The sequence below is a fragment of the Nuphar pumila genome, chromosome 3 (assembly GCF_984573655.1).
Source record: "Nuphar pumila chromosome 3, dmNupPumi1.hap1.1, whole genome shotgun sequence".
Taxonomy (NCBI): domain Eukaryota; kingdom Viridiplantae; phylum Streptophyta; class Magnoliopsida; order Nymphaeales; family Nymphaeaceae; genus Nuphar; species Nuphar pumila.
In genome coordinates this window covers 31,484,576-31,497,147 of record NC_143251.1, presented here as the reverse complement: position 1 = coordinate 31,497,147, position 12,572 = coordinate 31,484,576, and the positions used below count along the sequence as shown (strand labels likewise).

The window sequence follows — 12,572 nt, the reverse complement described above, 5'->3', positions numbered from 1 at the left end:
GGGGATTTGAACTTGCAACCTTTGAGCACATGGAAACACGCACTGGCTGCTCCTACCAAACAAGTTGAGGTTGGGGCAGACCCCTGCCAGTTATACAACCATTATATGGGGGTTCGAACTTGCAACGTTCAAACATAAGGCGGCGTGCACTAATTTCTCCTGCCAGACAAGCGGTGCCCCCGTTGGTTTCCCCGACAAGGCGGGAATCAGGCAGGGGCCCTACCTGTTGGCCGGAACATAAGGGGAAAAGGGCAGCAGGGGCCTCCGGTCCCCCGATGGCCACAGGAGGGGTGGCAAGGGCACCGCCGGCCACCTGCCGACCCTCGGCAAGCCCCCCAAAAAAAGAAATCGAAAAGGGGAGGGCACGACAGGGGCCTCCGGCCTCTTGCCGACCTCCCAACGAACACAAAGGGGAGAGAGACACAGCAGGGGGAGGGGGGGGGGGGGCGTTGGCTCCCTGTCGGCCTCCCGGCATCCTCGCGAGCAACAGGGGGAGAGAAGAGAGGAACAAAGGCTCACCTGGGGGACCGGCATCGTCAGCCGGCGTTGATGGTTGTCGCATGCTGGGAGGGGAAGGTGGTAAGGGAGAGGAAAGAGGAAGAGGCTGACGTTGTTGGGAGGTCGTCGACGGTCCCGTGGTTGCGCACGAGCACAAGAGGGAGACAAATGAACAGGGAGGCCGAGAGAGTGGAGAGAACGAGAGAGATGAGAGGGAGAGGGAAGAGAGAGGTACCGAGGGAGGAAGAGGGACGAGACCCCTTTTTGAAGAGGGCGACCCCCCTCCCTCTCCTTCCGAAAAGGAATGAGGGGATAAACTTTCCCCCAATGGCTTCGCGCCCCTCCCCTTTGCCAGACTCGTGTTAGGGTTCCTTCAGTACCCTAACCACGGGTTTTTCTTCTTTATCGCTACACGAGTCGCGGTCCAGGTCCGAAACCCGCGACCCGCAACCCGCGAGACGGGTTCCAACCGTTTGTTGGATCCGGGTCTTGCTTGAAATGCGGATCCACAGGTTGGATCCAACTGTGGATCCCTGCACTACCTTATATTTTTATATTTGTTTTTTTTTTATAATGACATTATCCACTTTATGGGTCCTGGATCCGAGATTTGGATCCCAAGCCCAAATCAAACCATTTACGAAAACATGTCAAATTAATAATTAATAACCAAAAATTTGTGGTTATTACATAAAAAACTACAAATTCATTTATTCTATGAATAATTTTCAGTCTCCAAACAAAAAAGTGCTGATAGCCATTAAAGACGATATCACATTCAATCCCACAAACTTTCCTGTCTGATTTGGTTTTAATCACAAATTGTTCGAATCCATTTAGTCGAGTAACTTTGATATGCATAACAAAGATGGTCATCTGATAGATATGGTTTGAAATACATCTGGAGGTGGGAATGAGCTGGGCTTCTCTTGAAAGACTCAGCAATTGCTTGCTAGATGTCAGTTCAACATTATTTTCTATTTAAACAAGGGGAGATCAAGACTGAGCTTATAGTTATTTATTAATAGCTCAATATGCTGATTTTAAAATTTTTGGTATATGCACATGTACATGACCTATGTCTTGTTTGCTTGTAGAAAAATTTGATACAATGTCCTTGTCATTGAAACTGTCTTCGGATGACATTAAGAGTATCTACTGTGTGCATATTATGAAGCCAAACATATTGGCTATGTCACAAAGAAACAAATATGTACATGTGACTCATAAACACGACACTGATTCCGCAAAATTTTGAAAATATCTCACAGCAACATGGGGTGTGTGTGTATGCATATATATTAAAATAAAGTTATAAAATATTTTGTATTTTTCACTTAAAAAGCTTTTCTACAGGTGGTGGTGGTGTTGATGATGGTGGTGTTGATGATGCTGATGGTGGTGGTGATGGTGATGGTGATGGTGGTGGTGTTGATGATGGTGATGGTGATGGTGGTGGGAAGTAGGAAAATAAATAGTTGTAAAAAAAATAGGGCCCTCCCTATTTTTTGTAAACATCACATGATTTTTCACCAAATTTATAAAAGCTTATTAAAAAAATAAAAGTAAAAGATCCAAACACAAAATGTGCTATTGAAAATAAGTATAAATGGCATGAAGCAATTTATAAAAGGATCCAAACAAGGACTTAATAAATGGAGCAAGGAGATATTTGGAAGATGGATAACACCAGAATTAATGGAAATTAGAGCATGAGTAATGGTGTGGTTCTTTCCATGCCTAAACCACGGTATGCAATCACATGATTTCTCTTACTTGGGTCACCAGTCACATGTCATGCCACCCCTAAGTCCTTAAACCGTGCATTTGGTTTCTTCATTGACTGTCCATTTTGAGATGATTGGCCATGATCATTTGCTCCCTAAGTGCTTGCATTATGTGAAAACTACATGAAGAACAAAGTATATAGCATCAAGATACTGTGCATAGTTCCCATTTCACTATCGATAAAGTTTCAAGCAAAACACGCAAAATACCCTGCATGTTGATCATCAGGTGAGATTGGCTAGAACATCTTTTCTTTTTGAGCTAGAATATTGTGTAATTTTAAGAATAAAAAGCGCATGCTTCTACGCTTGGAAATAAACTACAAAGTATAGACTGATGCTATGAACAAGAAGCATCAATTTGTCTTTGCACAAAATGGAAGACAATTTTGTATCAGAAGACATAAATACAAGAAGCTAAGCACACCTTTGAAAAGAAGGTAGCCAGAAGGTTTTATGGTAAGAAGCAAGGTCTGATTGCAACAAAAATTTAATGAAGACCATGCTCCAGCTTATGACAAAACTTTGTCTTGCAAAATCAAAGTATTTTGCTTGTTCCTTCATCCGCATAGCAATATAATATTATTGGCAACCAAACTGAGAACTTTTCTCATTGTTTTGAAATTCATATTATTACTCATATTGTAACAGCCCTTACAACATGACACTGTTGGCTTAGCTTTTAGGGTATATTGTCTCTCTCCCCATGAACCCTATCAGTGTTCATATGAGTTTCTATTTTGTCATTTGTGGCAGATTATTTACTGTCATGCATCTATCAAGAAAAATAAAATTAGGTTTTACCATTGTGTTGCATACCCTATTCAACATTTGTCCAGCTAGTTCTTCTTGTGACGTAACAGAGGAAAAAAATTCCAAAAGAGTCATTTAGTTAGGCTTTGATTCTATACATTTTTATTATTATTATTTTTTTTTATATTGTTCTGTTTTCTTTGTATTATTACTTATTTACATGAACCATATCTCCTATGGTAATGAAATGTATTTTATTCAGCTTTCATGGTTTCTCCATCTTTTATGCAGGTCTTCTTATTAAATATGCAATACCTTGTTTGCAGGTATTGCTTGGTCTTTCAGGTGTTGTCGTAGTCATGTTGTCTGTTCTTGGCTCTATTGGATTTTTCAGTGCTATAGGAGTGAAGTCCACACTTATTATCATGGAGGTTATACCATTCCTTGTTTTAGCTGTAAGTATTTATTTCTTGAACATTTTTGTTATCTCACTTTTGATCTTGATTAGCATTTTTTTTCCTGTTTAGATGGAGTGGTGGTCCACTATTACCATATTATCTTTGGTTGCTTCATTTAACCTAACCATCATCCTTAGCACCAACTAATCAGATTAAGTTTCCTTTACATTGTTTCAATTAATATGGCAATTATAACCTTGTGAAATGGTTGACAGGATTAGAAAACATTTATTGGCTTAAATAAGTCATGAGTGGTACTTTTAAAAGGCTGATGTTTGTGTAAACAAAAGAGCTTCCTGTTAGACAATGTAGTCTTACAAATTCGTAGCAACTTAATTGACAATGATGGGAGATAACTGAAGCCTAACTTTAGAAGTTCATGATTGTTAAAGAAAAATAACTTGTTGGAGGACATGTTGCAGATTGTTAGCAACTTCATTGACAATGAAAAGGTATAAAGCAAGAGTATATACAAGCCTCAAACTGCGCCACAAAGGTAAACCTCGCAATTGTCCTTATGCTGATAACGAGGACCTCATTGTATACTTATGTGGTACAAATAGGAGAAACATCAAATATCTAGAATAACTATTGAGAGATTGAAGAATGTTAGGATGACCAAAGATCTGTATCTAAACATCCATTCACCAATGGCATCATGTAATTTGTACATCCGTACACATTTATAGGTGACATTCCATTTGGGGCAGTTTTGTCACATTTATATTCCAGATCCCTTATTAATAGGTATCTACTCCTATAGATACCATACATACAGCTCGTCCAAGGTATTAGAGACTGCTCTCTTTAGTTTCTTCAGTCTCTCTTTATCTCATCTCCATATTTCTTCTCTATTATCTAGGTTGTGCGTGTTACAGGCCATACTCAAAGATACAAAGAGAAGTTGGGAAAAGTGGAGGATTAAATTCTTGGTGGTTGGATAAGTATGCAATGAACATATGTAGGTAGATTCTTGAGATTTGGTGGAGGATATAGTCATCTCCAATTAAATGAAAAATGACCTACTACAAATATTGTAAATTGCCTTCATGTGCACAAATTTGACTGAATTCTTTGCGTAGCCACTTTTTGCTTTTCAACTTTATATATTATCAAGCTTTAAAACAGTTAAAAATTAATTTTTTTAGAAGATGAGCCAGTCATGATTGCCTCACAAAAGGTAGGGGTGTAGCCTTAACGAGCCACGCTTAAACAGTCCAAGCTCGGCTCATTTACCAGCCCTATCCAACCCCTCTATTGGAGAGATTTTTGGGTGTGAGAGAGAGAGAGAGAGTCTTGTGGGGGAGGGGGCCACTGCCCACCCTGACCTCAATGTGGCTCTGCCACTCGTTGACGTTTAGATCCAAAAGCTATTTTAGGGACCCAGATATTTACCTGCCTAATTAGTTCATGTTGTTGTTGGTTTCTCCATTTATATGGCCCCTCACAAGACATCTTTCCAAAAAAATATCTTGTGCGTATAGGTCTAATATATTATATGCATAACTGCATATTATGTTTTGTACATGGATTAAACATATATTTATATGTATTATACATATATTTTATATATTATCAAGCTTTAAAACAGTTAAAAAATATTTTTTTTAGAAGACGAGCCAGCTCATGATTGGCTCACAAAGGGCAGGGGTGTAGCCTTAACGAGCCAAGCTTAAACAGCTCATTTACCAGCCCTATCAAATCCCTTCTATTGGAGAGATTTTTGGGTGAGAGAGAAGTGTGGGGGAAGGGGGCACATAAAAGATCAGGGTGGGCACTGCCCACCCTGACCTCAATGTGGCTCTGCCACTCGTCAACGTTTAGATCCAAAAACTATTTTAGGGACCCAGATATTTACATGCCTAATTAGTTCATGTTGTTGTTGGTTTCTCCATTTATATGGCCCTTCACAAGCCAGCTTTCCAAAAAATATCTTGTGCATTTCAAATTATCACCATTTTCTGTGTTCATTTACCTTTTACAAACAGAAGTTACGAAGATTCATTAACTGATGAGGGTGATGCCCATAAGGGCTCTGCGTATTTGGTAGGGGCAACTTGTGAATGTCACCAAGTCGATGGGATGTCACAAATTCAAAACCCACAGGTGGCATCCCTTGTCACGAGGTTGAAGTTGGGTGTACTCCTTGGTGGATAGGGGACCTCAAGGGTTTTACCAACTGGAGGTCAGTCACTGTGTGGTCAGTGATGAGAGCGTTTTTCCCTTGGGCTATCCAACAAAAAAAGACTAATTGATGAGGGCAAGTCTTGATTGGAAAATTACACGCCAAAACATAGTTCAGTAAAAATAGTAAAATGCAAGTTTTCATGTGTGTCGCCCCATGGGGGTTGGAGTAGTGAGGTGGGGCCTTGGCTGCTAACCAAAATATATGCGAGATGCTACCAAGACAAAATAAAGATTTGAGGACACCACATGCAAGACTCGCCGAAGCTATCAGTAAATCTCAAGTGAGATACACCAAAAATATAACAGAGATCTTCTCATTGAAACTTTTGGGACAACTTGCCAAAACAATATCCGAGACTCGCCAAAACTATCAATGAGTGTTGCAGAAGACATAACAAAGACCTGCTCATTGAAAGGTTTGGTGAGACTCCCAATACAATAGGTGAGTCTCTAGTCGCCTCTATCTAATTTTGATGTTTAGTGTATGTTTAATAATTATATGCATGTGTTTATTATATTATATGAATTGGTTAATTCTCTTCTTAATTGTGAATTTTGTGTACTATGAAGATAGGATTTGATTATGAATAATGAATACTTTTGATCACAAAGTATGGGAGAATTTCTTTGAATATCTCGTGTGTTCATATTATTAGGAAATATGCAAAGTGTCAATATTTAATGGTTTTTCTTTCAGATGGTTTTGGTGAATCTCACCCATTGTTTTGGCAAATCTTGCAGAAACTGGGGAGATCTTTGTTAAGTCTTTGGTGAGTTTCACCTAAGGCTTGTTGATAGGTTTGGTGAGGCTCGTCAAAAGTTTTGGCGAGAAGATCTTTGTTATGTCTTTGGCGAGTCTCACTGGTAGTTTTGATAGGTCTTGCCTGTTGTTTCCATAAATCTCTGATTTGTCGTGGTAGTCTCGCATGTTTTTGCATCCAACGGTAAAATTGACTGAAGAACATCGGAAAGCGAAAGAGTGGCTATACGCTATGGGAAGAATTTAGCCAAATTTGTGGACATGCTTTGAATTTGTGTTATTTTCAGGGGTAATATGGTCATTTTTCTGCCAACTAAAATATACAGAAAACTAATGCCATCGAAGTGATCCTAGCAAACTTAGTGGAAATATTTTTGATCTGGTTGGTCCTCTTATGTAAATATTTGATTTTTAGTTGTTCAAATTACAGTTTATTGTAACGAACATTGTGCTGGAACTGAAACTGTGACTTGCATCTGATAAGATCCAGTAGAAAAGCATGTCACGGTAGTTTGTGTTAGCCTGAACTTTGCCTTTTTAGTGGACTAATGTGGCCTGATTATAATTGATATGGAAGGGATCTTAATGGAAGATGTGGAAATTAGTAGACCACTATTGATCACTGGTAGGATGTCTAAATTCCCTTGAAAATCTGTGTTCCTAATGATGAAGATCTGTATTGAACCCACAAGCGCACATAAACACACAAATACACACACATGAAAATTTGGGTTAAACTCTTCTGAAGAGGAAAGAGCTCAAAATATTTTTCAGTGGCAAGAGAAACCTTACTGCCACTAATCCTTAGTTTCTCCTCCTTGAGGCGCAGCACTATTGAATCTGTATATAATAAAACCAAAATGTAGGTACTTTGTAAACAGACTTTAAATAAATCAATGGCACACATTCATAAGTTTATTGGAGGAAATCTGTGCAAATATTACTGACCTGTCTGGGTGATATATAGGAAAATTTCCAGCCTGCCCCTATTATGTTATTTTTTGTCTCTCATAATTTTGTACATGCCATATGCCTTCACACTTTTTGTCATGTGATGTGCATGCTCATAGTTTAGAATCTTCCAGTGATACTTTAAGTTCATTTTATTGATTTTTTAAGTGTTTAAATATTAGGTTGGAGTAGATAATATGTGTATTTTAGTACATGCTGTTAAACGCCAAGGACTGGAGTTGACTATGGAAGAACGTCTCAGCAATGCACTTGTAGAGGTTGGGCCATCAATAACATTAGCAAGCCTCTCAGAAGTACTAGCTTTTGCTGTTGGAAGCATCATTTCTATGCCAGCATGCCGTGTGTTCTCGATGTTTGCAGGTTCAACCTTGACTGTCAATTATAAATCTTTGTCCTTGTTCTTACCTGATAATCTTTACTCCTGATGTATATAAGAACTTCCTTTTCTGCAGCATTGGCTGTCCTGCTGGATTTCATTTTACAGATTACAGCTTTTACTGCCCTAATAGTTATGGACTTTATAAGAACAGAGGATCATAGAATTGATTGCTTCCCTTGCATAAAACTGCATTCAAGTGTGGGTCCTGATAAGGGTACGGTAGAAGTTGATTACTTAAAAATACATAATTGCATCAGCTGCATGTTATCAAGTTTGTAGTATTGATTATTTAGATTCAGCATGATCATGGCTTTTGTTCTTATAGATAGCATACATTATTGCTTTTAAGTTCTTAGTTGTACTCTTGTTTCAGGTTCTAATTTGAAAGAGCCTGGCTTATTGGAGCGCTACATGAATGTAAGGTTTCCACAAGGAATATCTGATCTTGATGACTCATATGCGGAAGCTTTTGTAGTAATCTGCAATGCTTAATGATGAGATTAAATTATCCCTTGCTTGATGTCAGTTATTACTTTGTCATTCCTGATCTGGACCTTTCTATCTCAAAATCTGACTTTTATTTTCTTTAGAATGAACTATGTCATTCTATATTTGCAAAGGCTTTTTTATTTTATTTTCCTTTTTCTTGGGGTTGAAACTTTTCAAAGTGAAAATGTGTAAAATGTGGCAGCAATGGGTGTATTTGATAGGTATCAGGCTGCAGATCAAGTATCATTTTTTTTCCTTGCTCACTTCCATCTCATTGATAAGTGTCGGGCTGCAGATAGAATGTCGTTTTATTTTTTTCTTTCCTGACTCTTTTCCATATCAATGTTAATTATTTCTGTGTGATGTTGGTTCATCTTGAGTCTGAATTAAGTGGCTAGACCAAATGCTGTGTGCTTATTGACCTTTTAAAAATTTAAGTATTCAATGGCATCATGGAGCTATTCATCAAATCTTGATCGACTGGATTGCATTATTTTTGTACTGTTAAGTTCGTCACAATTCACATCTAACATTTATTGGACTTTGGATGTTTGTCATGTATCCTGCTAGAGTTCTTTAGTGGCATGTCGGCAGTCAACCGTTTTCTGTTCGATTTTCATTTTTTTTTTCCACTTGGGCGTTACTCCACATATTCCCTATGTGAAAATGAAGGTGAAGCAAGTCAAAGATAAAGTTTCCTTTATCTTTGCGTTATATACCCAAACAACATACATTCATGATTATTACTAAATCATGTCATTAGAATTGTATGAGTTATATAAATAAATTTATCATTTTTTAAGTGGAAATCTCAACTCATGCTGAATGTTCTTTCCTCCCTTGATTTGTTTTTGTGTTGGCAGGAAATTCATGCACCTTTGCTCAATCATGTGGTGGTGAAAATGGTTGTCCTTGCTGTGTTCATTGGTTTCTTCTTTGCTAGCATTGTAAGACATGGTTATGTGTATTGATTTTTATTTTTCCTTTTTTTTCTTCAGCATGGTGAGCATTACTCTCAAAGTTATTTCGAGTATACTTGTTTTTTCTTGTATGAAATTATTATGTCTTGTATTTTTGGCTTCTCTAGTGTCAGTTTGTTTCACAATCAGGCTACATTTTTAGTATGAAAAACTTAGAGCAAGAACAAAAGGGAAGACAACGAAGAGTAAGTTCATTAATTCATAAATAAGAGAGTGAGTCCCCTTTTAAGGTAGGCTTCCACTAGGTCCAATACTAGACGGTAAGAAAAGAAAATACATATGACAAAACTACCTCTAAATATGTTGTAATGTACAAAAGAATATTAAAAAATGTAGACGTTAAGGCTCAGAGGATGCACAGAAAACGAGAAAGAGAAAAGAAAGAACTCAATTAATTATTTTAGGTCTAATCTCCTTAAATTTAAATAGTGATTAGCCAAGATAACAAAATTACATTAGAGTCTCTTATTATGTATAAAATACCAAAAGCAACCTTAAGACTAAATAAACTTTGCTTTAAAGTGGTCGACTTATCTTTAACACTCCCCCTCAAGTTGGAGCATAGATATCAATCAGGCTCAGCTTGCCACAACATTTTGAGAAACCGGGCCTGGCAAGAGGCTTTGTAAAAATATCTGCAACTTTATCCTCAGATATTACATGCTTGGTGGAGCTATGTCCAGCTTGAACCATATCTCTTATATAGTGACTTGTAAACCTTTTTAAAATGGTTTAAAAGGCTCGAAATTCCTTTTTATTTCAGAGTTTATTTATAAAGTCAGCGGAAGCATTTCTTTTAAAAGAAAAGAGGGCAAGTCGACAATGTTGGGCACGTTAGCTAAAAGAGCAAAAAGACAAAAGCATAACTTGCAAATATCTAGATGAAAACATTCGTATTATAAATAGTTTTTAAGTTGTACAAAATTTGGATTTCCTTAAGAAATCCGTAACAAAAACCCAAAACGATCAGGACAAGAGCCACGAGTGGTAACTGTGGATCCTGAAGACATCTCGCAATCGCGCCATCGCCTTCTAAGCACCTAATCATTACCTGTACCCATAAAATGGGTTAGTTTCGTGAAAAACTAGTAGGTGCACAAGTAAACAGAAAAGTTTGAAAGAAACACAAATAATTAACTATGTGTGACGAGTAACTAAACAGTTACTGAACTAACATGAGCAATTTATTAGCATAAGTAAAAGTCTAACTAGCACATGTTGCACGATGTAACAAAATATTTAATAATGATTTGAAATCACTGAGCATAAAACACAATTCTATGATTCATCAAGTGGAGTGCACAAGTTACTTTATGTTCCATCATTAACTGGACTGCGGGTATGTGCCGATGCGACTCGTAGAAACAACTGAGACTAGTTCGGGCGTCTATTATTCTATGTATTTTGAATAACCTGAATAGTTAGTTGAGTTCGTTTCTAAGGGGACGGCCGTTAGCCGAGAGAGGATTCCCCAAAGGCGTTCGTGGCTACGGATGCATCCTACTTCTGCAGAAGTCCAAAAGATCTACCACCTAGGATAATATCTGGTAGTCTCATCCCTTAACTCCGATGACTGGGGACACCGAGTCTTTGCTCGTAGAATGGTTGTTAACAACCTGTCCATCGAAGTGTGTACCAATCCGTCCTCTCCCTTGACAGACAACAAGAAAACGAATGGGTGTGTCAGGGGTTACTTAACCAACGACCCATTCTACATGCTCTGGCCTTTTGACCCAATCGAGCATCTTACCTGTGAAGGCGATAATCAATCAATGTGTAATGTGGTTTACCAATGTGCTCATAGCACTGGTCGAGGTCGAATGACCGTCTCAACATCCGTCGTATTACTCGCATGCCATGCATGCCTATGAGCACGTTACGAGGAAGGGTTCTAGGTCCTCAATAGGAGTTTCAACAACATGATTTGCAAAGATATAATGTCATCATTCTAAACTTTTGAAATGACCAATACCATGTGCCAACTTATGGCATGTGATTTTCTCGAATCCTCACATTCATTATCGTAGTGTCAATATGCAACACAAATTTTGACACTGATAACGATAAACGGTACGTGCGGATTTCGCATGAGAAAATTACACTCACAACCTTGCTCGAGCCCCGGATGTTGGGTAATCTCGAGCTATGTCAGAAAAAGCGAACTAGAGTAGAGGAACTACTCCTTCTGAATGCTTGATTCAGGATGACCCGTTGTGATACTTCAAAACCAACGTTGTTTGCAAAACCGTATGTTCGATATAAAAGGACCCCTTTCATCCATCGATGTTGCAAATTTTAAAGACAGAAAGCAGCAAATGCGAAAGCAAAAACCTGGGCGCAAAGCGCGACGGCAAACATAGAACAAGTAATGCGAAAGCAAAGGACAAGGATCGCGAAACCGCGTCCTTGAGCTAAAGACAGAAAGCAGGAAATACGAAAGTAAAAGCCTAGGCGCAAAGCACGGTGGCAAATTAAAAATAGAAAGCAGGAAATACGAAAGTAAAAGCCTGGGCGCAAGCGCGGCGGCAAATTAAAGACAGAAAGCATGAAATACGAAAGTAAAAGCCTGGGCGCAAAGCGCGGCGGCAAATTAAAGAAAAAAAGCAGGAAAATGCGTAAATAAAGGACAAGGATCGCGAAACCGCGTCCTTGAGCTAAAAGCATACTTATATACTTATAAATATATGTTTTTGTCCTTTCGGTCTTTAATTATTTAAGCTAGCTTTAATTATTTAAGTCCTTGTGCAATTTTCCCTACCTCGGGGTATTGCGAGAAAGAGGTCGTCTACGAGCATAGGTAATCGCCGGTTCGGTTCGCGGGGTGCGAACGGGGTCCGTTGCCTAAGCTGCAAAGGTACGTTATTAGCATGCATTTAAGTGAATAAGGAAAACGACAACAAAGGACTGGGGTCTCAGCTTCTCTGTAAAACAAGGGCAGGGATCAACGGTCCCTACAGACTTGAAATAGAACGGGGTAGGGTCCAATGACCCATGCTGCAAAAGAAAACAGGTGCAGGGGCCATCGGCCCCTGCCGGGTTTATAACAAGAGCGGCAGGGCCTTCGGCCTCTGCCAGACAAATAAGAGAGGGGGGGAGGGGCAGGGGCCATTGGCCCCTGCTGGGTTTTCAAAAAGGGAGGTAGGAGCCGAAGGCTCCTGCTTAGTTTTAAAGGAAGGGCAGGGGCCATCGGCCCCTACCAAAAAGAGAAAGGGCAGGGGCCGATGGCCCCTGCCGGAAAAATGAGTAGAGAGAGAGAGCGCAGGGGCCAAAGGCCCCATGCGGCTTTCCAAAAGAGGAGGCAGGGGCCAA

At 39.1% G+C, this 12,572-nt stretch overlaps 1 protein-coding gene across 2 annotated transcripts in view; it reads left to right on the top strand.

Moving 5' to 3' along the window:
* Window positions 1-12,572, top strand: part of LOC149842495 (uncharacterized) — a 254,408-nt gene that overhangs the window by 134,454 nt on the left and 107,382 nt on the right. For both annotated transcript variants that reach the window (XM_089999224.1, XM_089999225.1), the window contains 5 exons: window positions 3,365-3,493; window positions 7,577-7,775; window positions 7,868-8,008; window positions 8,168-8,211; window positions 9,147-9,230. In XM_089999224.1, coding sequence (XP_089855350.1) covers window positions 3,365-3,493; window positions 7,577-7,775; window positions 7,868-8,008; window positions 8,168-8,211; window positions 9,147-9,230 — 597 coding nt within the window. The remainder of the gene's footprint in view (window positions 1-3,364; window positions 3,494-7,576; window positions 7,776-7,867; window positions 8,009-8,167; window positions 8,212-9,146; window positions 9,231-12,572) is intronic.